Source organism: Leptonychotes weddellii, chromosome 5 (assembly GCF_054177405.1).
Source record: "Leptonychotes weddellii isolate Sample4059 chromosome 5, ASM5417740v2, whole genome shotgun sequence".
NCBI classification, from domain to species: domain Eukaryota; kingdom Metazoa; phylum Chordata; class Mammalia; order Carnivora; family Phocidae; genus Leptonychotes; species Leptonychotes weddellii.
The window spans coordinates 33,747,281-33,771,105 of NC_138373.1; the positions used below are offsets into that span (position 1 = coordinate 33,747,281).

General features: G+C 58.2%; 1 protein-coding gene and 1 long non-coding RNA gene across 3 annotated transcripts in view; both read right to left on the reverse strand.

Annotated features, from left to right (window-relative positions):
* Positions 1-900: 900 nt before the first annotated feature.
* Positions 901-16,266, reverse strand: LOC102748567 (uncharacterized). Its single transcript, XR_014145399.1, has 7 exons — positions 14,678-16,266; positions 11,563-13,936; positions 11,005-11,119; positions 8,993-9,054; positions 4,401-4,514; positions 2,723-3,019; positions 901-1,347 (listed from the first exon to the last, which is right to left on the reverse strand). It is a non-coding gene; the product is annotated as an uncharacterized LOC102748567 (long non-coding RNA).
* A 584-nt stretch (positions 16,267-16,850) lies between these two features.
* Positions 16,851-23,825, reverse strand: part of PRSS22 (serine protease 22) — a 17,724-nt gene continuing 10,749 nt past the window's right edge. The window contains exons 1-6 of one of the 2 annotated variants that reach the window (XM_006739292.3): positions 20,694-23,800; positions 20,010-20,036; positions 19,570-19,741; positions 19,054-19,331; positions 17,827-17,984; positions 16,851-17,329 (exon numbers count right to left, since the gene is read on the reverse strand). In XM_006739292.3, the coding sequence (XP_006739355.1) occupies positions 17,099-17,329; positions 17,827-17,984; positions 19,054-19,331; positions 19,570-19,741; positions 20,010-20,036; positions 20,694-20,775 (948 nt within the window). In that variant the 5' untranslated portion in view covers positions 20,776-23,800 and the 3' untranslated portion in view covers positions 16,851-17,098. Of the gene's footprint in view, positions 17,330-17,826; positions 17,985-19,053; positions 19,332-19,569; positions 19,742-20,009; positions 20,037-20,693; positions 23,801-23,825 lie in introns of those variants that run through there. The other variant, XM_031034475.1, reaches the window with a different exon arrangement.

Here is a 23,825-nt window from a genome sequence, read left to right on the forward strand (position 1 = left end):
CTGGGCCTCAAAGATCTTGCATCTTTGAGGAGTCTGGGCTCCCAGGTCACCCTCCACCCCGCCCCTCCCCCAAGCCCATCCAGCTGGCCTCTGACAGCCCAGGCTCAGCCCCGGTCTTCTCTGAGTATGTGACGGGCCTCAGAGAAGCCCAGCCATTCACTTCCTCGCTAGCTCAGCACACATCTGCCAGGGCCTGGATTCCCCCAGGCACTCATGGTTAAAAGACGCCAGGTGTCCAGCTGAAGGGCGCCCTGTAGCGGGTGGAAGCAGAAGCAGGTGGTGGCCTCTCCATTGACGGGGACACATGTAGGGCATTATGTGTGGGCACCTGCATAGAGGCAGGGCGATGGGGCTGTGCTGCAGGGAAGCCTTTCTGAAGGAGGCAGCATATGGGCCTGAAGGCGGAGGGAGACCTGGTCCGGTAGAGACAAGGGAAGGAGGGCATTCTGGGCAGAGCGACCAGCATGGGCGAAGGCGAGGGCCAGGAGGGCTGAAGACAGGACTCCGGGAGGTGTGATTTGTGATAGCAGCCTGGGGAATTAATGCAGACCCGAGACCTTGCCCGTTCTTTGTAGCCCCATCCCGAGCCTGGAATCTGAGTCCCAGGGACCTCCAGCGACGAGGCTTGCAAACATCAGGGGCAGTGGCCGCGGGAAGATGCATTCTGCACCCTGCCACCGAGCACGCACACAGCCAAACGCTGGCTACTGGTGCGGGGTGCTGGGTCTGGCTGCACCTGAACCACCCCCCTGTGGGCACGGGCCTTCAGTGGCTCCTATCTGGAAAATGAGCAAACTGAGGCACAGAGAGCCCAGCGGGTTGGCCTGGGTCACACACAGCAGCAAGCAGGAAGGCTGGGGTTTGCTTGGGCTGGGAACCCCAGACACATGCTGACATTTTTCTCTGTTTTGCTTCTTATCCTTTAAATGCTGGTTGGGACCCATTTTGTGGTTTTCACCTGGGGTCCATGGGCAACTTTCAGAGAATCCACGAACTTGGCTGGGGGGAAAAAAAGTCACCTGTTTATTTTCATTGTTTTCTACTGGAAATTTTGTGTTTCCTTCACATGTGAGTGTGACCTCACCCAGCTCATCAGCAGTGCCCGTGACCTTGACGATGACAGTTGTCCCGAATATCTTGAAATTCACACTTGTCCCAACTTCAAAATTATGGGTGTTTTCAGACGTGCCACGTGATCTGTCGTAGTAAAGGGTATTTGGAGAACACATGTGAGGACACATTGTGATGAGCGCATCTGGCTGTTTTCCTCTGGCGTCGTGGAGAAGCTGGGGGGCTGCTCTCCTGGGCCCAAGGGCGAGCTCCAGTGTATCACTTCTTGCCCCTGGACTGCTAACAGGAAAATCTGTTTTCAGTATGAGACTCCTGACCACTTTCACAGGCTGGCAGCTTCAAGGGGGACCCCACCTCCCAATACCCCCCACCCCGTATGGCCATGAGGATAGTCAGAAATGGGACAGTGTCAGCCTGAAGAGGGAGAGCAGACATTGCCTTGTGGTCAGGATCAGACAGGAAGAGAGGAGGATGGGTGGGGAACCAAGGAAGAGGAGGAAGAGGTGGGTAAGGGGCCAGCTCAGGGCAGTCGTGCCCACTGATTGCAAAGCACAGTCCCTGGCTTGTGAGCCGGCTCCCAGGAAGTGCTGCATGGTCCCCCGGCGAGCACCGCGTGCCTCTTCCTCACGGAGCCCTGCCTGGGCGGCCCGCACCCCGGCGCTGTGGAGACTTGCATAGTGTACCACAGGGGACCAGAACCGGGGCGAGGGGGCTTGGGGGCACCCAGGGCCCACTCCCCTTGGTGACAGGGACCATGCGGGTTCAGTTGTGTGAACCCTTATTTAACAAGCACTCAGCGGCGCTCTGGCCGGGCCTTTCGTACCAGCCCGGGGTCACCTGATCTCTGGGCCGGGGGACCCAGGCCCCTGTCAGAACCCAGCAGGTGGCCTCCTTGAGTGGCCATCCGCACGTGGGTCATGGGTCATCGTTGGCTGTCTGGTCACTAGGGCGGGACCCTGAGGTCACAGCTCCTTCGGGCCAGTCCCCATGTGAAGCCGGTTCCGAGAGGCAGGAGAAACTGCGTGGGGCCGTCAGCGGGGCGGATGGGAGCTGCGTTCTGGAGTCTGAGGCTGGGTGCCCGGGGGGTGGCCTGGTGCCCTGGGGGTGCTCCAGCGCAGCTGCCCGGGGCAGGCGCCTGGTGGCCCCCGCGGTGACGTGCTTGCCTATCCACAGCACCAACACCGGCCTGTGGCCTCTGGAGGCCCCGTATTGTGGGGTGTGGGGAGCCCCAAACCTCTGCTGGATGCCAGGAAGGAGGCGGGCTTCCCAAACCACCATCTCCCTCAACACCTGCCTGGCCTCCATGCCCCCCCTAGCTAGGAAGTCCTTCCTGCTGTCTACCCAGCTTCGTCCCTCAGAAGTGGTCAGCTCTTCCCCTTGTGGAACAGCACTCCAGTGGCTGGGGCACCCCCACTCAGAAAGCACACGTCGGTCTCCTGGACAGGCGCTCCGTCCACCTGTCCTCAGACCCGAGCTCAGGACTGCTCCCTCCCCCTCCGTACCAGCTGCCGGGACAGGCCTCATGGACAAGGCCTCATGCCTTACCGGCGGAGTAAGACTCGAAGCGGGGCGGGGGGGGGGGGGCAGCTTTCCCACTGGGCCCTCCACCTGCGGGGGGTGCCCGCTCACCACTACCCCTCCCCCAGCACACCTGGGTGAGGCTGAGGCAGCCACACGGAGCCCGGTGGACCAGAGATGGGCCTTGGCCCAAGATGCAGCAGTTATTCTTAGCCGGAGACGGGCAAGTCAGGCCCTGCGTGTGCCCCGTGTTGTCACGTGTCCCCAGGAGCCACGGGGCAGCCGTGTCCAGCTTCAGCCTTCACTCTCGAGTGGGAGAGGAAGACCGATGAACATAGAACAGCAGAAAAGAGACAGAGATGGCCCGATGGTCTTCCAGCCAAGCTCCAGGCTGCTCCTAACCCCAGCTCATTCCTGCTCTCAAGGAGGGCTGCCAGATAAACAAATTTCAGGATTTCAGATAAACAATTTTTTACTGAAGTAAATATCAAACATTGCATTTTTTTAAAGTATAACTACATCCTAAATGCTGGGGCTCCCCCAGCCCTCAACAGCCCTGGGCACGTGGGGAGGAAGAAAGCAGACAGGCCCTGCCTGAGATGGGCGCCTCAAGGGGGCAAGACGCCGAAGCACCTGCCTAGAGCAGAAGAACATGCGAGGAGGCCCCACTCCTTCTGCCTTTGGGTGGACTTGCCTAAGCTCTTTTTAGGTTCCCTCTAAAAGCGGTCCACTCCCCACTGCACCACCCAGGGACTCATAAAACACCTGCCGTCCCAGCACTCACTCGGGCAACACATCCCTGCTTTATTCCCATCTTATAGCTGAAGAATCAGCCGCAGATGCATTTAGCACCTTGCCCGAGGTCACTCAGGGAGTTAGCGGCCAAGGCCAGACTCAATCCCAGGGACAAGTTCTGAGCATGACCCTTGTTGCCGCTGCTGCCCATTACCACCCACCCCCCGCCATAGAGATGCTAGAGGAGGGACACCTGCCACCCGGCTCTGGGCGCCCCCGGGCTCCTCATTACTCCCATCCAGCTTCTGCCCCTTCCCTGGCCCTGGTTCTCCCGAAGGTCTCCCAGCTTGCGGCCACGTGCACCATTAGCTTGATCCAATGCGCCCGCCCAGGGGCACAACCCATCCGTCCCCATGGGATGTGCCGGGAGCTCCCACCCTGGCACTTCTAGCTGAGGGGAAGGGGCAGCCAACCCGGGGAGGTGGCCGGGGTGATGAGCAGCTCCCCCCAAGGCCTGGGAGAGACTCCCCTTGGGCTGCTGGGATGCCAGGGGTGGGGGCAGAGGACAGGGCCTCCAGAACCGCCAGCTAAGCCCTCAGGCGAGCAGCTCTCGGGGAAAGGGCACCAGGAGGAGGCAGACAAAGGGCTTGTGGTTCCACAGGCCGAGGCCCAAGCTGGAAACCCTTTTGTGGGTTTGGCCGCCCTTTCAGGTCCCTTCCTTCCGCCTCCCTGAGGCAGCTTCCTGGAAGGAAGGAGGGAGGGCCAGGAGCGGGTCTGGCCGAGGCCAGGGCCTATACCTGCGATCAGGCGGCCTGAGCTTTCTTTGTCACTATGGGCAGATCACCGAGCCGAGTGCTGGGCCACCATCTCGTCTGCTCCTACTGAGAATAAGCGATGTTTGCCCCATTTTACAGATGAGCCAACTAGGACCCCAGGGGGGGGAACTAATAGGTGGGGCCCTCCACACAGTGGAGCAGGGATCCCCAGGCAAACATGGGCCCAGGCCCGAACAGAGCCCCAAACCTGTGCTCGTGGGTGAGGAGCCGGAAACCCACAGCCAGCTAGCACGTCCCTACCAGCCAGACGTCAGGGTCCTCAGCGAGGGGTTCGCATGCCGTTTCCAGGGCCTTGTGTCAGTCAGGAGGCTGCAGGGACCCGTCCAAGAGAATCAGCTGATCACAGGGATTCCTCTGGTGACAGAGGGTGATTTGGTAAGAAGCTGTGTTTTATAGACGGGCAGCTCCTGCAGGCCGGGCAGGCCCGCCCTGCCCCTGGGGAGACTCTCCGTCATGGGGGACTCAGTTTTATGGAGAGGGCCACGGATTTTCCCAAGGCTAGGACCAACCCCCTTTGCTTAGAGCAGTGGTTCCCTCCTGGGGTCAGTGGTGCCCCCAGGGGACCTCTGCCCATGTAAGAAGACATTTTGGGTTGTCACAACTGGGTAGGTGTCCAGACCTTGAGGGGATAGAGGCAAGAGACATTGGTACATATCCAATGCACAGGACAGCCCCTGCATACACACGCGCAAAACCTAACTCTCTGGCCCCAAAGTGCAGTAGGCCAAGGTTGAGAACCACGGGCTATGTGCTGTGGTCTGTCCTGCACCCTGCTCTCTGAGGGGCGCACCTCTCCCTTTCACCCCACGAGTCTGATGGGGGTCCAGAGTGGGGTCCATCTCCCTGGAGCTCCAAACCTCAGAGCCGGAGGTCTGAGCCCCCACCCCGGCGTGCCTTTGGGCACAGAGTATCGTCTCTGGGCTCCCGCTCCCTGACCCCGGACCCCATCGTTCTGGGGCTTTCCAGCAAAGGAGGTGTTCTGTGATGTTTTCCATATCAATTCACTGCTGTACGAGGCTGGCGGATATTTTTATCGTGGTAAGATACACATAGGGTTTGCCCTTTAAGCCATTTTAAAGTATAGACCGCCACGACATTTAGCACCTGAGCAGTGCCGTGCGGTATCAGAGCCGCCATCTAGCCCCAGACGTTCCTCATCACTGCGACGGAAGCCCCGGACCTCAAACCCACTAGGCGCTCACTCCCGATACTTCCTCACTGGTCTGACTGACCTTAGACACGCTGCACAGAGAAGTCTGCTTCCTGCTATCGTGTCCATTCACGGTTTTGTCTAGTTAGGTCAGGGGCCCACAACAGTGTTGAGGGTCAGCTGCACTCTTTTTGAGTTTTCCTGTTTTGGTTTCCCACTCCGTTTTCTGGAGGTACACTGTCCACACTGTAAAAGGCATCTATGTTCATAGTGAAGTTTGATAAAAATTTGACAAACATCCACTGGTTGTAACTACCACTACACTCAAAATGAAGGAAGTTTCTGTCACCCCTGCAGGGCCCCTGGAGTCCATCTCCTCCCAAACCCAGTTCCAGAGAATCACTGATCTGTTTTTTGGTCACTATAAATTGGTGTTGTCTTTTCTAAAATTTCAAATAAACGAAATCAGATGGTATGTGCTCCCCTGTGTCTGGCTTCCTTCGCCCAGCGTTAGGGTTCGGAGGTTCGTCTGTGTGATCTGTACTTCACCAGTTCCTTCCCCTTCTACCGCTGAGCAGTGGTTATCTATCCGTGTACCGGCCAACGAACACTGGGGCTGTTTGTCTGAGCTATTAGGAATAAAGATTCTGTGAATGCGCGTGCATGAATTTTTGTGACATATCTGTCTCCATTTGTCCTGGGCAAACGTCTCACCGTGGGATCGATGACTCACACCGTCAGTGTAGGTTTAAGTTTAGAAGAAATGGCGAGACAGCTTTCCAAGGTTCTGAATTCCCGACAGCTGTGCCCGAGCCCTCCAGGTGCTCCACACCCGTGCCAACACTTGGCACTGTCAGCCTCCGACAGGCCATCCGGTCACTGCCACTCCTGGGCGTCTTTCTGCATCTGTTACCTGCTCCCTTGTCTTCCTCTGGGCTGTCTCACACCAAACCTTTGCCCAGTTGTTTGGTATTTTATACTGACCTTCCTTTTCCTTCTGGCTGTTATCTTGGTGTGTGAGGTGAAGAGAGGATCTAGTGACTCGCTGACAACTCAGTAAAGGAGAGCTCCAGCCCATTCCCAGCTCCATTTGCTCTGGCCTGGGCTCACGCTTCGGGGCAGAAGTGCACGCCGGTGTGCCTGCTCTGGGGAAGAGGATTTTCTCTGAGGCCTTAACTTTCTCATTTGAAGTTTGGAATCCCTGCTACCGTGATGCAAAAGTCCTTCGATGAAGAAACTAAAGACATTTCAGATGCTCCCAAAATGGCAAAAAACTGGCAGCCGGGGGAGAGGGAATAGAAATCGTAATCAACTCTTCCATGAAATGTAATTGTATAATATTTTTTCCTGTTACCAAAGTCATCCACGTACACTGCAGGAATTAGAGAATAGAGAGCTATACTGAAAAGAAGTCCCGTTACCCAGAGGTATCCACTGTCAGCATTTCGATGTATCTACTTCCAGTGTTCGTTTTATTTATTTAAGTTTTTTAAAATTTATTCATTAGAGAGAGACAGAGTGAGCACAAGCAGGGGGGCTACAGTGGAAGAGGGAGAAGCAGTCTCCCCACTGAGCAGGGAGCCCGGTGCAGGACTCGGTCCTGGGACCTGGAGATCATGACCTGAGCCAAAGGCAGACGCTTAGCTGACTGAGCCACCCAGGCGCCCCAACTTCCAGGGTTTTAAAATGCATTTAGGCAGGGGTGCCTGGCTGGCTCAGTCGGAGGAGCGTGTGATGCTTAATCTCAGGGTTATGGGTTCAAGCCCCACATTGGATGTAAAGATTACTAAAAAATAGGGGCGCCCGGGTGGCTCAGTCGTTAAGCGTCTGCCTTCGGCTCAGGTCATGATCCCGGGGTCCTGGGATCGAGCCCCACATGGGGCTCCCTGCTTGGCGGGAAGCCTGCTTCTCCCTCTCCCACTCCCCCTGCTTGTGTTCCCTCTCTCGTTGTGTCTCTCTCTGTCAAATAAAGAAATAAAATCTTTAAAAAAAAAAGATTACTGAAAAATAAACTTAAAAAAAAATAAAATGGATTTAGGCATGTAAAAGGGTTAAGTTTGATAACTAGGACACCTGGCTACAGAAGCTGGCATTAGGAAAGAGAGAACCTGTCTGAGGACGAGAGGGTTCCAGAAAGAAAAGTTGCCAGGGGCAACTTGAAACAGGACAGGAGAGCCGAGAGAAACAGCCCCAGGTGTTTGCAGGGGGTCGTGTGTGAGCTGAGGCTCCGGCGCCCGGCAGGGTCAGGGTGCAACGGTCTCCATGGTGATGAGCAATTCTGTGCTGAAGGCCACCGGCCTCCAAGTGCAGCTCGTGCTGTGTGCACGCTTGTCAGTATGGATCTTTCTCCCGGAACAAGGGGGTGGACGGATGCATGGAGGAATGCTAACATCCGTCACGCACCTGCTTGCGGCCAGGCCTGATGCTCAGTGGCTTCACAAGCCTTCCCTCATTCAACCCCGGCACACACCTGCGGGGTGGGCACTACGTTCCCGTTTTTCTGGGGGACCCCGCGCCCCACGTGCCCAGGGCTTCAGCACTCCACGGCACGGGGTTCTTGCAGGCTGGTTTCCACTACCTGTGAATTTCTTCTCAGTGACTCACGACAAGTTCAGAGATGAGGTCCATGCCAGACCTGAACCCAGGGGCCAGTTGAAGGGACTGTTTAACCTGCACCCGGTTCCTGCTCCTCAGAGTTGACCTTTGTGCTGAAGTCAGCCTTCAGGAACATTCGAGTAAATATAACTACTTCCTTAACCATGTACCGGCTCAACCCCAGCAGACGCTATGTGTTGGCCACCAACTGTTTCTTCTTACACAACACTGAGCTGTGCGGCTCCTGGCCCTACCTTGTCTCTGGGAGGTGTCACTAGCCCCAGGGCCTGCCAGAGTCCACGGACTAATCAGTCACGGGTGGGGAGTGCCCCTGAGAGACATTCAGCTGTGCAGGGGTATGCACGGCAACTAGGGGCTAAGGAGGTAATGAATATTCTCCATGCTAGCCTGCCACCCCACCTCCTCAGGGCAGGGGGCCCCCCCGACCCCCGCACCAGGCACCAGGTCCCACACCCCTCCCCCACACCAGGCACCAGGCCCCACACCCCTCCCCCACACCAGGCACAAGAGAACCTCCTTTGTCTGCTGCAGTCAGTGGAGGTCGGGTGGAGCGTTTTAATCAGAAAGGTCAGTCTTCTAAATCCTCCCCACATACCACCTCTGGGGGGGCCCAAGGGACAGAAGACAAAGAGGCTTGTGTCTGTGCTGCAGTCGTGGCCAGCTGGGAAAATCTCCCCGTGAATTTGGCTGCTGGTTCGGGCTCCTTCCCTCTCACTGGCCTTGGCAGAGGTGGGAGGCTGGGAGGGGAGGGGGCTCGGGAGTCGCCCCTGGGGGCAGGAGCTGAGTAGTCTCACTGCCTACTGCCCTGAATGTTTGGGCTCCCCGAGCACACACAGACCTGTCCAGTGCACACACATGTGCACGCGCGCGCACACACACACACACATGCACGCACGCAGTGGACACGCGCAGATGGACATGGGGCAGGAGGCCCCGGGGACAGGGCTGCATGGCACCACGGCCCAGGGCAGCGAGTTGCGGCTCCTGGGTGGTTGGGCTCATGCTGGGAAACGGCCATCATCAAATGTGAAGCACAGAGGCTGAGGAAGTGAGGGGCTTTGTTTACCTGTAATTCTTCCTGTCCTCTCCTCACTGCTTTCTGGAAGGGTCCTCGTGAAGAGTGACGAGCTGGAGAGTTTAGCAAAAGAGCACAGGGAAGTGATGAGCGAGAGAAAGTTGTGGGACTCTGCAGGGCCCAGGAGGCAGAGGGGAGGGGGCGGGGGAGGGACAGCAGAGGAGAGGCTCTGAGGGCCATTCCACAGGGCCAGGGAACATTCCCGAGCACCCGGGGTGTGTGGCTGAGGCAGCAAGCCTTCTGGGCAGCAGGTGGTTCTCAGCTCCCAGGAGGCTGCTGGGGCTGGTCTGGCCCCCGGAGGGCCGATGCCTCAGGACCATCCCATCTGCCCTGTCGTCTCCCTCCACCAGGGCTCACGACTCCTGTAAGCCCCGAGCTCCTGACATTGAACTCCTCCCTGGAATGTTCCAGACAGCCACCTCCAGGGAGGGGAGGGGCATGGGGGACACCGTGGCTGCCCAACCCCCCACCCCGAAGTGGGCCAACTGGACTGAAAGCAGGTCCCCCAGGCCTCACAGAGGCTGAGGGAGGTTATTGTGACAGAGGGTGCACGAATGCCCAAATGCTGAGCCAGCTCCCACAGGTATCGTCGTGTCCCTGCTTCGGACACAGGGCCAGAGGGCACTGGCCCTCAAGCTGGTTAATGGTTGCCAGGGCCCCTGGGGGCTGCCCCTGTTTTGCTGGCAGGGAGGGTGGGAGGTGGCGGGCGTGCCACAGGCCAGAGCTGGGAGATCCAGTGCTAAGTGGCCAGCTGGTGGCCATGGTGACTGGGGCAGGGGGACAGAGATTGAAAATCAGGGGGCTCCAAGGGGCCGGGGGCCCTTGGTTCAGCTGAGTCACTGTTGGGCGGACTACATAATTTATCCAGCTCCTGGGACACTTACGAGAGCACGGATCATGTTAAGAAACAAAATCCCATGGAGTAAATGTGAAGACTGGATTGGCTTTATCAGTGATGCATGGGTCTGGCCGTGGGGAGCTCTGCGTTGTACAAAATGGAGATTGTTCACAAGAAGGGGGGCGGGCAAGGAGTGAACAGCAGAAGGAAAGAGAGGATGGCTCCAGGCAAGGCCGCTTTCCCTCCAGGGCAGGACAAGGGTCTAAGGTGGCTTACCATACCTTCTTTGGGGGATGGCCAGGCTTGTGGGGACAGATGACCTCAATGGTTCCGGCCAGAAAGCCCCCCACCCACCGCTTAAGACTGTGTTTCTGGGGGAGGCAAACAGGTCAGGGGTTAAACTCCAGGTGGGAGACTTGGCCTAAATGACACCATTTGGGGCCTGTGATTTCTTTTTTTTAATTTTTTTTTAATTTTTTTTTATTTTATTTATTTATTTGACAGAGAGAGACACAGTGAGAGAGGGAACACAAGCAGGGGGAGTAGAAGAGGGAGAAGCAGGTCTCCTGCAGAGCAGGGAGCCTGATGCGGGGCTCGATCCCAGGACCCTGGGATCATGACCTGAGCCGAAGGCAGACGCCCAACGACTGAGCCACCCAGGCGCCCCTCTTTTTAATGATAATCCCAGCAGGACAGGCGTCACCCTGGACTGTCCCAAGCTGCCAGGACACGCTGTGACCGCTCCTGAGCAGGTGTGGGAGAAATGCTTCTCAGACTCCCTGGGGTAAAGGACGACTTGTTCGCGGTCTACTGTGGTCATTCGCGGTCCTGACCTGCTCGGGCCGCTGTCAGCAATCCCACAACTGGGGGGCAGGACACTCAGTTGTGTTCCCTCCGTTCTGGCTGACGGGAGTCAGAGATGAAGGCATCAGGGAGGGCTGCTCTCTCCCTGGCCCTCAGGCAGCCCCTGGTCCCCTGTGCTCACATGGTCCAATCCATCCATAAGCTGGGAAAGTGCATGTTTCCCTGAGCTCTGTGAGCCGCGCTAGCGGACTGGAAGGGCTGGAGGGGAGGGACGGAGGAGGGACCCTCCACTCTGTGGCTGTGATCAAAAGCACAGGACTGGGGACTGGCGTCTGGGGTGGGAGTGGGCTGAGCCCCTCACCTGTGGGGCTGACGCTGTCCCTGGATGGACGGTGTCACAACTGAGCTGAATTCTGGGCACCCTGTGGTATCTGAGGAGCTCCGCCCCCCACCATGCTGGAATCGGCTCTGGGAACCTTAAAAAGACCATAAGCATATACTTTTGTAAAATACAATAATACAACTGTAAAACACAATAAAAATGAATAACTAAAAAATAGGAGGAGGAAGAAGACATAAAACACATATCTACATTTTCTACAAAAATAAAAAGAGATTCTACAATATGTAATTGCTCTGTCAAAAGATTTACAGCCAGAATAAAGAAGTCCTACCATTCAATAATCAGACCAAAAATTTTTAAGTGCGAAAGGTCTGAATAGGCAAATCACAAGAGAAGAAATACGAGGGGCACATGAGTCTAGGAGCAGGTGCCGCACGCCATGAGTCATCAGACAAGCGCAAAGTGGGACCACCTGAGATACCACAGCAGCCCACCCCCCCCTCCCTGGCCGCCCCGGCCCCCCGGCTAGGAGGGCTCTCATCAGGAGGTGAGGATTGGAGACGCTGGGACCCTTACCTTTCATGATGCTGGCAGGTAGATCAGACGATAACAATCACTTGGGAAAGGAGTTGGTGGTTTCTTTAAAAGTTAAATGTGCAGGGGCACCCGGGTCAGTCGGTTAAGCATCTGCCTTCGGCTCAGATCATGATCCTGGGGTCCTGGGATCGAGCCCACATCATGCTCCCTGCTTCTCCCTCTGCCTCTCCCTGTCTCGTGCTCTCTCTCAAATAAATAAATAAAATCTTAAAAAAAAAAAAGTGAAACATACACAGTTTACTCCACTCCTGGGTGTTGGTTGGCTCAACAGAAATGAAAATACGTCCACATAAAAACTTCCAAGTGTTCACAGCAGCTTGATGGGTAATAGCCAAAACCCAGAAACAACCCGAATGCCCATCAACACGAGAATGGGTGAAGGCTCTCAGTGCTGCGGTCTCCCGGGAACACACAGGAACACCACCAGCAATGAAGACACGCCACAGCCCGGGCGGCCCCCAAGACATCCCACTGAGGCTGAAGAAGCCAGGTACAAGACAGCACATGCTGGATGATTCCATTTACCTAAAACGCTAGGAAGCACAGAAGGGAGATCAGTGGTCACTTGGGGACCGGGAGGTGGGACAGGGGAGCTGACCAGGAAGGGGCACAGGAGGATTTTGGGGTGACTGAAACGCCCTGCAACGTAGTATGTTAAATAGTAATAAATGTCCTAGAAAAAAGAGAGCAAAGAAAGAAGCAAAAGGGGAGGGAGGGAACACTGCTCTTGTAAACAGGATGGTGACTTAGCATCTGAGTGCAGTTCCCTAGGAAGTGGGGGCAGGAGCCTGCAGTCATGTGGCAGAAGAGGAGGCTGCAGGTGCAAAGGCCCTGAGGCAGAAGCGTGCCTGTGGTGTTCCGGGGCACAGCTGGGAGCCCTGCAGCTGCAGCTCCCCAGCAAGGAGGGGGAGGGGGCGGGGAGGCCAGAAGGACGACGTCATTCCATCTGAGTAAAGTAAGCCAGCAGAGGTTTCTGAATGGGAGTGGGACACGTTACTTAGGTTTGGAGAGAGCCAGTCTTGCAGCTGCTGAAGCAAGAGCAGAAGCAGGGAGCCCAGCGAGGAGGCCACTGCTGAAATGCAGGATCGTGTGGAGGGCGGCTGGGCCCGGCATAGGAACAAGTGGACACATCTGGACATATTTCCAAGACGCAGTAAAACCAACAGGTCTGCTGATGGCTTGAATGTAGACCATGAGGGAAAGCGAGGAGGCAAGGAGGCCTCCACATGTTTGTGTTGTTTTTAAATCATTTTGATGGAGGTGTAATTACACACAGGAAAATTCAGCGACCGCGAGCTTCCCCAGCACAGCCTGCAGCAGCCACCCATCTGCTCTCTGTCCCTGTGGCTCTGGAGCCTGACTGGTCCCCTCAGAGTGCTGCACTGGGCGTCCGTGGGCCTTGCGTGCCGTCTGCTCCTCTCGCTTGCTGAGCAGAATTCTCCTGAACAGGCGCCCACAGTGTGTTTTTCCAACTGCCAGCCGGAGGGCACATGGGTTTCCAGTGCATTTGCTGATTTGGAATAAAGCTGCTATAAATGACTGCGTGCAGGGTCCCTGTAGGTTTTCTTCCCTCTTGGGTAAATTTTAGGAGTCGGTCAGCTGCACGGGAAACGGTCGCCCGGTTTGCGCAGAGGCCACCCCACGCCGCGTTCCCACCGGCGCCCGGGGCCCCTGCCAGCACGTGGGGGTGTCCGTCCTCTGGGGTTTTCACACTGAGCTGTTGGAAGGATGGGCTCCTGCCTTTTGCTGGGATGGGAAATTCTGACAGAGGGGATAATAGGATTCACTTGGGGTCTCGGTAAGGTTGAGGGGCCCAGGGGCCATTTGGGGAGAGCTCGGGGAGTCACCTGTATGGATGGTCGCGGAGCTTTGAAACCAGGGGTACAAGCCAGGTGTGAATGCCCGCAGGTGAAGAAGGGCGGAAGCACTGCGGCAGCCATCGTGCAGACGCTGGGGGACCAGGAGGAGCCTGCAAAGCGGACTTTGCTCTGTGAAAGGGACGACCCTCTCCGTAAGGTTGGAGAGCGCTGAGCCTCTGAAAACTCATTTGTTCTGGCTTGCCTATGCATGACTGACAGGAAATCAGACACACAGCCCAAGGGGACGTGTCCATGAGCAACCTTGTGACCTTCTGAGCACAACCACCTGGGTGCAGGGGGCAAGGTGCGGCTCGGAGCTGGGAGAGGCCATTCTCTCCTCCTCCGTGTGGAACCCCAGACTCCCAGGGCCATCTGGGGAACTTGGGGAGGGTGCACTTGGCATGGACGCTGGTGAGCTCGCCAGGGCACTGTCAGCCGGGGCAACGGTGAGACTCCTTCAGGTGCCTTGGTGGGCGGCAGGACTGATGAGGAGACTTGAAGCAGGAAAGAGAGACAAGGAAAAGACTTATTCTTGGATAAATTCTTACATCCTGGGGACCCCTGAAACTAAGTGGGGGGACCGTCTGCAGGTCCAGAATTCTTGTGGGCAGGGATGAGCTCAAAGCCTTCGAACTTTAGATAATTCAAATGTGCAGGGCGCCTAGCCAGCTCAGTTGGTGGACTGTGCAACTCTTGATCTCAGGGTTGTAAGTTCGAGCCCCATATTGAACGTGGAGATTACTTAAAAATAAAATCTTGAGGCGCCTAGGTGGCTCAGTCAGTTAAGCGTCTGCCTTTGGCTCAGGACATGAATCCGGAGTCCTGGGATCCAATCCCACATCAGGCTCCTTGCCCGGGGGGGTCTGCTTCTCCCTCTCCCCCTGCCCCTCCCCTCCACTCATGCTCTCTCTCTCTCAAATAAAATCTTCTTAAAAAATAATTAAAAATAAAAATAAAATCTTTGAAAAAAACTCCAAACATGTGTGATTGATGAAATCTGACATGACCATTTTCACAATAACAAAAAGACTTTTCTGTAAAAAAAAAAAAAAAAAAGGGTTGTCTATAAATCTAAAACTATTCTAAAACAGAGGTTTGAAGCAGGTATATCACTTAGGAATGCAATTAGCTGCAAGTAAAAGAAGATCGACCAACAGCGGCTTAGAAGCACAGACACATGGAGGGAGGCAGCTGTTGGAGACTGGATAGTGGGCCCGCCACATCCTCACACTCACAGCTCCTGAAGCTTTGCTGTCACTCTGCCCAGCAGCTTGTCACTTCATGGTGATAAGATGGCTGCTGATGTTTAAGCATCACATCGACATCCAAAACTAGAAGGTAGAGGATGGGAAAGGATGCTAGCTGAATAGGTCCCTTTTATCAGGAAAAAGCTGTCTTCCCAAGAAACCACCCACCAGACATCTGCTTCCCTCTCCTGGGCCAACACTCAGTCCCACAGGCTCTTGCAACTCTGCGGGAGATTGTGGAAGTGAGCGTTTCACTTTTCCAGTCTCGATGGTGGAGGAAGCAAGGGAGAGGCGTGGGCTTACCAGGCACAGGAGGTTACCACCACAGAAGAGCCGGGCTCAGTGTGTGTGTGTGTGCTCACTTGCTCTGGACGCCGGGGCAGCGCTGTGGAGTCCCAGGTGTGGGGGTGGACGTCTTCTCAAGGGTTAAAGATCTGAGGAGAGAGCATGTGGAGGGACAGACCAAGTAGCCTGCAGCTAAGGCAGCTCGTGCTGGAATGACACTTGTCACCTTGGGGAGCTCTGGGAAGGGCTGTTCCGTGTGGGAGGCTGCAGCAGGTGGAGACTCCTGCCCACTGGGCCCCTGGGACTTCTCCTGAGGAGACCACCTGCAGGCCCAGGGGCTCTGTGGTCCCCGGCGGCAGGTGGTGTCCGTGGAACCAAAGCAGTGAGTCGCCCACCCGGAGTGGTCCAGATTTGGGGTGTGTTCCTGGGCCCGGCTCAAACCTGGGAGCAAAGGGGCTTCTCTGCTGGTGTGGGGCTGACTCCCTTGCCACCTCCTGGACTCCCCCAGCCCTGAGGAAGGAGTCATTGCATATCCTGTTGCAGTGGAGACCCAGGTGCTGGTTCCCCACTCTGGGGCCCAGCCTGCCCTCAGCCTCCTCCAGGAGGGTGCGCTCAGGAGCTCCCCAGAGGCCCACCGCCCAACTCAGAGAGAACCCGCCCCCACCTGAGTGTCCCAGGGACATCACCATCACCACCCTGGCAGATCTCCATATCGGAGGACAGAGGGAGGAGGCAGCGCAGCAAGCCAGGGAGGGGGGGCTGAAGGTGGGAGAGGAGGCAGGGGGAGTGGCAGGTAAGGAGGGGCCTGGGTCACGAAGGGGAGGGCCAGGATTTGGATGTGGCGCTCACCTGAGTCACCGTTCACTCCCCAGGCTGGTTCCCAGATGAGCAGGAGGCCAGTGTGGTGTTTGTTTTTTTATAAAACCAACCCCAAGGCATCTACTGTGATCTGGTAACGACAGGACGGTCATCAAAACAACAGGAGCAAATGTTTCTGAAGCTACTCCCCATAAAGGGTGCCAAACAGCAAACCAGCCAAAACCCTGTGCTGCCTTCTCAAAAACTCGCTTCACGGACAATTTCTAGCTGGAGACACTTTGTAAATAGTCCTTCAGCGTGACTGGACCTAGCTGTTTTCTTGACTTTCTTTTAGAAGCAATCTCTTTGTATGAACCACCATCAGGTTCACAGACTCCTGAAGCCAACCCCAGAGCCCTCAGTCCGCACATTGCACCGGCTGCAGGGAACCCCAGGTGGGTGAGGAGGGGGTCCCAGACGTGGGGGGCTGGAGGGGCGGGTCCAAGAGGCTGCAGAGGAGGGGGAGGGGGCGGGGCAGTCCTGGGGGAAGGGGGGTGTTAGCTGGCAGACCCTCCAAGGCCCAGGACTGGCTCCCACCCCCTGTGGGCCCAGGCCAGGTGACTCAAGCCCATCATGTCGCAGGCCTAGAGACCTGCCATCTCATTGTTTTGCTCTGTCTTTGCAGGACAACTCACAGAATCAGCAGTGAGTCACTCCTGCGTCAGCTCCTGGGGGTGCAGAGGACTTGGCTGCCTCGGCCCGAATCCGGGAGACCTGGTTCTCAGGGGAGGGAGGGAGGGGACACCCACTGTCATATGGGCGGGTTTCTCCTAGCTAGCCCAGTTTGGGAAACCCAACAGGCAGGTTGGGGGCCTCCTGCCTCCTCTCTATGTGGCCTCCCGGTGGGAGGGGGGCATAGGAAAGAAGTGCAAAGGCCAGGGGTCGGAATGACGAAACACAGGTGGACAGGACAGCTAGGTCCCTGGCAGGACCATCAGACAAACTCATACCCGCCTGCCCCCATTTTAATCCCAAGTGTACCCCTGCCTCCCAATGTCCCCATACCTGGAAAAACAGGAACGGGGGAATAAATAATTTATTGAAATTGTAATAAATAAGATATGGGGGCAGGGCTACAAACAACTGTAAAAATCGTCACCAGGGATATATACACACAGAAAACAAAGGCGCTCCCGCGGGCGGGGCAGTGCCGGCATGTGGGGGCCCCCCGGAGGCAGGTGGCTCACTTACAACGGCGGGAAGGGCGCACGGGAAAGGCGCACGGTCGGGTGGCTGGGGCCCGCAGCTGCCCGTCTCCCCAGATCCCTAACGCACGCGGCCCCGGGACGGCCCGGTGCCCCGAGTGGGCCCGTTCCCCTGTGAGTGCCCGCGGAGCTGCACCCCCTGCACGATCCTCATCACCCAGGAGCGGTGGGCAGCCAGGCTGATGTAGACGCCGGGCCGGTCGCGCTCCGCACAGCCCTCGCCCCAGCTGATGATGCCCGCCAGCAGCCAGGTGCCCTCGACCTGGCACATGAGGGGGCCCCCGGAGTCACCCTGCGGAGAGAAGGCAAGGTCAGGGACCCACGTGGCTCAGGGCTGGACAGAGCCCAGGACCCAACACAGCAGGTGGCAAGGGTTCCCTCGGGGGGCGGATTTCTCTGTCCTGGAGGACAGGCCCGCGGGCTCACTGCTGGTGAGGAGCACTCTGTGCCACACCTTCGCGCTCACGGCCCCCGAGCCACACTGGCATCCTGGGTAGCAGAGTAGGAACTGCAACCAGGACCTTACAGTGTCCGAGCCCGGGTGCGGACCATCACAGCACCCGCTGTCCGCCGCCACAGTGATGGGGCTGGAGCTGGTTCTGGGACTCCTCAGGAGAAGGCAAGCTCCCAGAGAGCGGGGTCCGGCACACCCAAGATGCTCAGTAGATGTTTGGTGTACGGCCGGAAGGATGGAGGCCCGGTTCTGTAGGCATCTGGGGGACTCGCGGGTCCCAGCTGTCTTGGGGAGGTGAGCAGCGGGCAGTGATGGGAAGAAGGTGGGGTGCTCACCAGACAGGCATCTCGCTGCCCCTCCAGGTAGCCAGCACACAGCATGTCCTCGGTGATGGCCCCCTGCCCCGCTCCCCGCCAGTACAGGAGGCTGCAGACTTCTGAGTCGATGATGGGAACCTCCAGCTTCTGCAGGGTCTGGGGATGGGGCAGGGGCACTGAGGGCAGGGAGCAGAGGATCAGGCTTGGGAAACCCTCTCTTCATGTCCCGACGGCCCCCTCCACACCCCCTCCGAGGCAGTTCTCAAAGGCTAATGGCTCAACCCTGTTAGGCTCTCCCAAATGCCTTTGGAAAGCCCGAATTCCAAGACTCCACCTCTGGACCTACTGAATCTGAACAGAAGTGTGCATCCTGAGATCCTGAATCTTTAGAGCTTTCTGATGCCCACAAAATGGTTAGAACCACTGGTTCTAGCTTGTCCTGCCTCAGGCACCACTTTGTCCAGTACGGGGACTGGAACAGGGAAGTGTTCAATAAATGATCACCCCATGCTGGAGGTTATCAGGACCTGAGGAGTCCCCCAAACCCTAGGGGGATTGCAGACCCTGGGGTTGGTCTGTAGACCCCCCCCAGCCCATAATTCCAGTTCTCGAAGGATCCCTGCAGCATGACTATGGGGAGGCTGCCTGTAACCTCGGACTCAGGGGGATCCCCAGGCCCCTGGGGTCATTTCTCTTAATTCTTTTGAAATGTGGTTAATCATTTTTCTTAAACTTTTTCCTCCTAACACCCCCCCCCCATTATCTATCATCTTTTTTTGCTTCTCTGCCTCTTACTTTATCTGCCTTGTGTCTCTAGATGATGTTTTCCAGACCTGGTCTGACAATTTTATTTTCACGTCCTTCTGGAAATTTCACCTGCAATTATGGCACGCTGCCACCAGGAGGTGCCTGTTCCCCCCCAGTCAGCCTGGCCCCACACATGCTCCTTCCAGCCTTTCCTCCATCACCTAATAGCCTCGTCCATCTGGCTGCTGCCACCCCAGAACATCATCACAGATCCCTTTTAACTAGAAGAGACCTATAAGCGTCCATCTAGCTTTCTGAGACTTCCCACCTCTGGGCTGCAGTTCACTTTTTCTTTTGTGTCTGTTGTCAGAAGAGTCTTTTTCCTTTTGCTATGCCTCTGGCCTCTACCCTCTGCTGTCCACTGTACCTGTGTCTCCAGGAGCCTGCTAGCCTCTGTCCCCAGCCACCCCCGGCCACCCGGTAAGGGAGAAGCCGCACCTCCATCATGGATGCTCCCCCAGCCTGCAATCCAGCAGCGCATGTTGGGAGAGAGACGGACGGAGGCATCAGGCAGGCAGATGGGCAGGATTCGCTCAGAGAAGTGGATGGAGTGCTCAAGGCGCACCAGGGCAATGTCCGCACGGGAGCCCTCTTCCCAGGAGTACACAGGGTGGGACTGCACCCAGGCGATACCCACCTCCTGGGACCTCGGGCCAGGGTTCCCCAGCTGCCAGGCCCCCAGCAGCACAGAGAACTGGGATGGCTTGTTCAGAGTGCTGGCAGGAAGAGGAAAGGGGGTAGGGTCAGTCAGGAACCCTGGGGGCGGGGTGCTGGGAAGGGTCAGGGAGTGTCTGGGGGACAACATGCTTATGGAGGCCCACGAGAAGCAGCAGGGTCTCTCCTCTCCTGAGAGGCCCTGAGACTGGACAGAGACCAGGAGGCTGGGGCTGAGTGGGGAGCCCGGGGTCCGGGGCAGGAGGCCTGGGGTATCAAGTGCAGGACCGGTGTGCATACCCCTTGAAGCAGTGGGCGGCGGTGACTACCCAGCGGCTGGTGAGCAGGGAGCCTGCACAGTGGTGGGTCCTGTTCTTCTGGATGCTCACGACCCAGGGCCACTCGGCATCGGTGCTGTCCTCACCACCCACGATCCGGTTCAGCTGCTGGGGCTTCCCACAGGCTGGGGGTGCTGGCGGAGGAGGGTCACATTTCGTCACCCCCAGGGCCCAAGCCTCCCGCCCAGCCCCATGCTGTTCTTCCCTGGTCCTCCCCTCAGGCTGGCCTTCCTTCTGCACGCCTCTCACCTGCTGCTGCCCTGCCCTGCGCCCCTCTCCTACTGAGTCTCCGCTCTACCTTCCAGGCCCCCTTGGCTGCCTGCTTTCCGCCCCCCCCCCCCCCCCCCGCCCAGACAGACACAGACTTCCCCCGTCCCCACCGCTCAGGGCGGCCCCACTCACCAGGTATCTTGGCAGCATGGAGGGAGGCTGAGGGCAAGGGAAGGAAGGGTCAGGCCAGCGGAGAGGAGCCCCCCAGTGTCCAGGGCAGCTCCCCAGACCCCCATCGTGGAGCATTTCCTGGAGCCTGGGCAGGGCTGACAGAAACCTTGGGCTCCGTCTCTAAGCTGTGGCCTTACCCTCCCACCAGCTGTGCTCCATCCCACCCGCCTGGCGGAGGACGAAGGGCAGCTAGCTCCTGGGCGCCTCTCACGGAGGAGTTGGGGAGCACACGCCTGACCCTCTCAGGCTCCCCCCCACACCCAAGTCTGTGGCCCAAGACCCTCTCAACCCCAAGCCCAAGGCCTGGAACAGAAGCGTGTGGACCTGAGAGCAGGGAGGGGGGAGGGGGGAGGAGGGGGAGGAGAGGGAGGGGAGGGGGAGGACGAGGAGGAGGGGGCAGCAACGGGAGGGCTGAAGCTGTTCGGGTCTGCCCAGCGCCTGCCTCAGTGCGTCCTGCAGTCCTGCTGGCAGCCACAGGACATGGCAGAGAGGAGCAAGCAGCACAGAAGGCAAGGGGGAGAGGCACAGAGACCGGGTGCAGGCAGGGCCGGGAGAGAGGGCAGGAAGGTGCTGAGTAGGGAGAAGGGAAGGGGTGGCCCGGGGGCGGGGCAGAGGAAGGAGGGGCGGCAGGTCCTCAGGACTCACCTGCAGAAGCCAGAAGCAGCAGGGGGGTTAAGATCCTGAGAGAGCCCCCACCCTGGGCTGGGGGAGTTCTGCAAACTACCATAGCCAGTGGGGGCACGGGCACAGATGGGAGAGCAGTCCTGCCTGTGACAGGAGTGTGCAGAGTTCCCTACAGGTCACCCCAGGTTTTATCCTGGGAGGTGGAATGCCGTTGGACCAGTCCCCCAAGTAAGTAAGTGGCTCAGTCCCTGCCACCCCGGGCTGTAGGTCACAGGAGGGCTGGGACTGCTGGGAGGAAATGAGCCGTTAAGGGGACTGGGGGCTCTAGCGGAGACCCCTACCTCTGCCCTGGAGGAGTGGACTCAGGGCTCTGGTTTAGGGGCTCAGGACCCTGGCTCTAGCTGTGGGCCCAGGATCTACCCCCTGGAGGAACAGGACCCAGACCCAGAGATCTAGGCCAATGGCCTTGACATTGACTAGGAAAGGTCCCCAGTTTGGGAGGGGAAGGGAAAGTCTGGGTCTGTAGCAGCTGGAGGCTAGGGTATGGGGTCTTGCTAAGGTCCCAGGGTCTTGGGGAAAAGGGGGTTGCCCAGAGGCTCAGTAACGGCTCCTTCCTCCAGGGCCACCATGACTCAGCCAGGAGATCTGACTGAGCCCTGGGCTCTGGGATCCCGTTAACTCACTTCCCAGAAAGCTGTGAATCAGCCCCCCAGTGGCCGCCTGTCATGTGGGTCCTGTCACTCGGTGGTGAACAACTCACCCCTCACCTGGACTGCAGAGAAGCCCAGGTGGGGCCAGCCCGGTGCCCAGGTGGCTGACTGACGTGGCTTCCTGGGCAGGGCTGGGGTGCCATCCCCCACGCCCAGCCTGGCCCCTGCACTCCGGTCAGAGGGCAGCGGGGCTCCACTGGAGCAGGGAGCCTGGGGATGCACCAGATGAGACCTTGTGACCCGGGGTCCCCACGAGTTCCTCCCTGACTCAGCTCCCTGCTCCTGTGATGCCCCCACCCCAAGCAGGGGGCACAGGCTCACTGTGTATCTCTATCCTTTTGTTCATTTGATCAACAAGCCAGGTGCTGGGAAGGGGTGCGAAACAGCGGGAGCGTATGGTGTGCCCTGCCATCGCTGCATCTCAGCCTCAAATCCCCTTACCACCGTTCCCACTCTGCAGCTGAGGAAACTGGGGCCTGAGGGGTAGGGGTGGAGCTGGGGGGAGGGGCGGAGCATGGATTTGAACCTCAATCCAGAGGCAGGTGACTGGACCGGACACAGTAGATCCGGAGGGCTCTTGGTCCAGAGGATGGATGGTTTTCACCCAAGATCCTAGGTGCGGGGGAGCAGGGAGTCTCAGGGGCCCAAGGAGGCACCTGACTCTGGTGGGGCCACCAGTGAAGGCTGCCCAGAAATGGAGGACCTCAAAACAGAGCCCTGGAGGACAAGTGGGAGTGGGCCTTGCAGAGACTCAGGAAAGAGGGCTCCTTGCAGAAGAGGGGGAGTCTGGGGCTGGGAGAGGTGGGGCCCTCTAGACCGACCCTCAGTGCATCCTGCTGGGTACACCACCTTGGCCTCTCTGGAGCTCCCCAGCTTGGCCAACATGCTCTGCCCCCACAGCCTGTGGGGGGCCCCTGAGGCTGCTGCCTCCCCCCGAGGCCAGAAGGGTGGCGGGAGTCAGCAACGGACCACCTACCCTGGAGACTGCGACACCAAAAAGGATCACTGGTGTTTTACTGGCCCCCCACGCCAAACCTGCTTTGGTGGGAAGGGCAGGAGACAGCCGGGGGTTAAACTGCAGTCAGAACCACCCCTCCGCATCAGGGCAAGCCCCCTGTCGCACCCTGCCTGCCCCGAACAGCCCCCAGCTGATGCGCTATTCCCAGCACTGGGAGGAGGGGGCTGCTGGAGAGCACCCTCATACAGAGGCCAAGGTGAGGGGCTGGTTCTGTGGGTGCTCCCCTCCCCACCTGCCCCCGATCCTGGGTCACCCTTATACTCCATGGCTAGCCTCAGGCTCCCCCAACCCACTTCCTCCCTGCAACTACGGTGGTTGGCCTCCCCAGCTCATTTGATAAGCATTTATTGGGCAACTGCTGTATGCCAGGCCCTGTGCTGGACAGTGGGATACAGTGGTGGGTAAGACACAGGTCCTATCCTCAGGCAGCACGCATCTCCCCGGGGCTGGGCGGCGGAGCAGGTGACGATGGTGAGGAGTCAGGGACAAGGGCAGAGGGGAGTCTGGAGGATTCTGCCGGGCCGAACTGGTCCAGACTGCTGCCTCCCCAGTGTCCTCTGTGTAACAGCCTTTCCTGGCACCTGGGTCACTGCCCAGGTGACCCAAGGGGCAGGCATGTGTTCTGAGATGTCGCTGTCCCCAGGACGGGGTGGCTAGGACCTGGCAGGTGCCACAGGAAATCCTGAAAAGCCAATGAAGACCCTGGCACCGGCCCTAAGCAAGGCCCTAGAGGCCGGCTCCCCAGCTCCGAGAGAGTGGGGACCTTGGCGTGATCCAACGTTCAACAAAAGATTTACGGAGCGCCTACTGTATGCTGGAGCCATGCCAGGCGTGCTGGCTGGGCACCTCGTCACCTGAGCACATAACCCTGCCGGTCATGTGGCCGTGGCGCCATCTCAGGGCCACCGACGATGTGCAGCGAGGTGTGCAGGATGCATGGGGCTGCAGAGCTGGCCATGCTCCCCCCGAAGCAGGGGCCCACCAACACCATTTCACACAGGGCAGATGGCGGCACTGGGCTATCCATTCATCCCCAACCCCAATCTGCCAGTGCCTGCCGCGTGCTGGGCGCTGCCGTACCAGCTGGAGATACAGCAGCGAGCAAACCGAAAGCAACCCTGGCCCTTGTGTCAGGGACGCCGGAGGAAAGCCAGGATAAACTATAGGAAGAAATCTTTTAGTCTGATGGGTGATGAAGTCCCGGGGAAGCCAAACCAGGAAGGGGATGGGGCTGGGGGCGGGGTGAGGGTGGCCATCGTGTCAGGAACTCAGGACAGTGCTCAGGACAGTGCTCACTCTCCGGCTGAATCTTACAGGTGCAGTTGGAGGTCATCCCAGCCCCCAGAACGGTACCAGCAAAGGCTCCGTTGGGTGGGACTGGCAGATTCGAGCTGTGGCAAAGGGGAGGCACGGGGCGGGGGGGGG